This window comes from Aplysia californica, unplaced genomic scaffold, assembly GCF_000002075.1.
Source record: "Aplysia californica isolate F4 #8 unplaced genomic scaffold, AplCal3.0 scaffold00920, whole genome shotgun sequence".
Lineage (NCBI taxonomy): Eukaryota > Metazoa > Mollusca > Gastropoda > Aplysiida > Aplysiidae > Aplysia > Aplysia californica.
The window spans coordinates 251,014-252,896 of record NW_004798190.1 but is presented as its reverse complement, the minus strand read 5'-3'; the positions used below and the strand labels follow the sequence as shown (position 1 = coordinate 252,896).

The window sequence follows — 1,883 nt, the reverse complement described above, 5'->3', positions numbered from 1 at the left end:
ACCCCCCCACCCCGGGTCAGTGCCATTGACTGAAGTGTCTTCAGGCTATTCGCAAAGGGGGAACATTTCTCGTTCAAGCACAGTAGAATTGTAAATGCGCTGATTCATGTCACGCTCATAACTGTGCCTGATCTACAACAAGGAACTGCTGCCTTTTGTTTCCTAATCCTTACTATTGTCATTTTCCTCTAATTTGTTTGTATGTTTGTCACTCTTGTGACCTGCTATTTCTGGGGTGCCTTGATAGTTGAAGCAGACCTTGTGCTGTTGAAGCTAGAGAGGGGAGCAAAGTGAGTCTGATTCCCTGTAAAGACTTCTCCGTTGACACCCACCCCTTGGCGCTCATATGACCTTATGCAGTTGTGAGCGCCGTAGAACCCTTTACTATAGTAAACAAAAAATAATAAATCTGACATTTTTGACCGTTTTTGAGTTACCAAGACCATGAGGTCAGAAACCAAATGTTCTATCTTCTCCGTCAAAATCGTTGAGAATTAGATCTATTCGGAGTTGTCATCAAGTTATTTATAGAAATGCTTTTGGAAAATCTTGACATGTGAAATTCAAACATTTTGACGTCAATTCTCTGAAAAATATGTATTGAGCAGATATAACTTTGTAACACTAAAGCAGCGAACATGCTCTCACGCACTTTCCAACTATTAAGAAGCATTTTGAGTACTCACTTTTGCGCACGGTGTGAACCCAGCTCGTCGGTTTTGGCGGAGGGGTGGTGGTGGTTGTGGTTGTGGTTGTGGTGGCTGGGGACACATACAGACATTTATGGAATGACAGTCTTTGTGGTAATATTTGAAATATAAGAGATCGATAGGAATATTGAAGGAAAGAAAAAGAGGAGGGAGGTTGGGGGTGTGGGGGGGAGTTTGTCAGAACAATTATGGACCGAGGGAGGGGCCGGGCGAGGCGAGGGGGAAATAGAGAGGCGGAGAGAAAAAGAGACAGATGGACCAAGAGAGGCATATATGGAGAGAGTCAAAGAATGACATAGATAGATAGATAGATAGATAGATAGATAGATAGATAGATAGATAGATAGACAGATAGATAGATAGATAGATAGATAGATAGACAGATAGATAGATATATAGATACTCAAACGGACAGACAGAAAGCCAGCCAGAAACAGAGTGGATATAAAGGGCTGAGAAAAGGATGTTAAAAGCCCGCAAGGTTCGTACATCCACAAGTGGAAAGGGAGCTTTCGAAAACTCAAAATAATAATTATGTGGGCAAAATTTTCTCTGCCAGGATTGGTCTCATTGGCAATTATCATAGAAGAAGCCACTAGTCAAGTTAACCTTTAAGTCTTCTTCTAATTCTTCTATTTCGCAGGAGAAATGTTCTATTTTGCAGATGCACTGGTCATTGTTAGCAGTTGACGGACGAAGTATTATTAAGATGGTAGGCCAATTTGATGTCAAGGACAGATCTAAGGATCTAAACACCAGTTGGTGAAGGAATTTGTGGCGAAAACAGATCATTTAAATGAAGGTAGGCCATTTCTGAGGTTTCTGAGGAAAAATATCTCGGAGAAAAAATAAACAGCGTTGACCTTAATTGTGGCTTGTTAAAACTGGGTCCTGTTTTCTTAACTCCAAAACTGACTGCTTCTTTTTCTTCTGGGGAGTGGGTGGAAGAGCGGGGAGAGCTTGGGAGTGACTTGAATGTGTTTGTGTTAGAGTGAGAAGGAGGGAGAAAGAGGGAGAAAGAAAGAGAGAGAGAGAGAGAGAGAGAGAGAGAGAGAGAGAAAGTGAGAGAGAGACAGAGACAGAGAGACAGACAGAGAGACAGAGAGAGAGAGTTTGAGGGAGAGGGAGGAATGAACAGATAGATAGATAGATAGATAGATAGATAGATAGATA

General features: G+C 41.7%; 1 protein-coding gene across 1 annotated transcript in view; it reads right to left on the bottom strand.

The window, feature by feature from the left end:
* LOC101856386 (bypass of stop codon protein 1) overlaps positions 1–1,883 on the bottom strand; it is a 36,057-nt gene that overhangs the window by 24,460 nt on the left and 9,714 nt on the right. Inside the window, exon 5 of the mRNA XM_035972948.1 lies at positions 687–761. Coding sequence (XP_035828841.1) covers positions 687–761 — 75 coding nt within the window. The remainder of the gene's footprint in view (positions 1–686; positions 762–1,883) is intronic.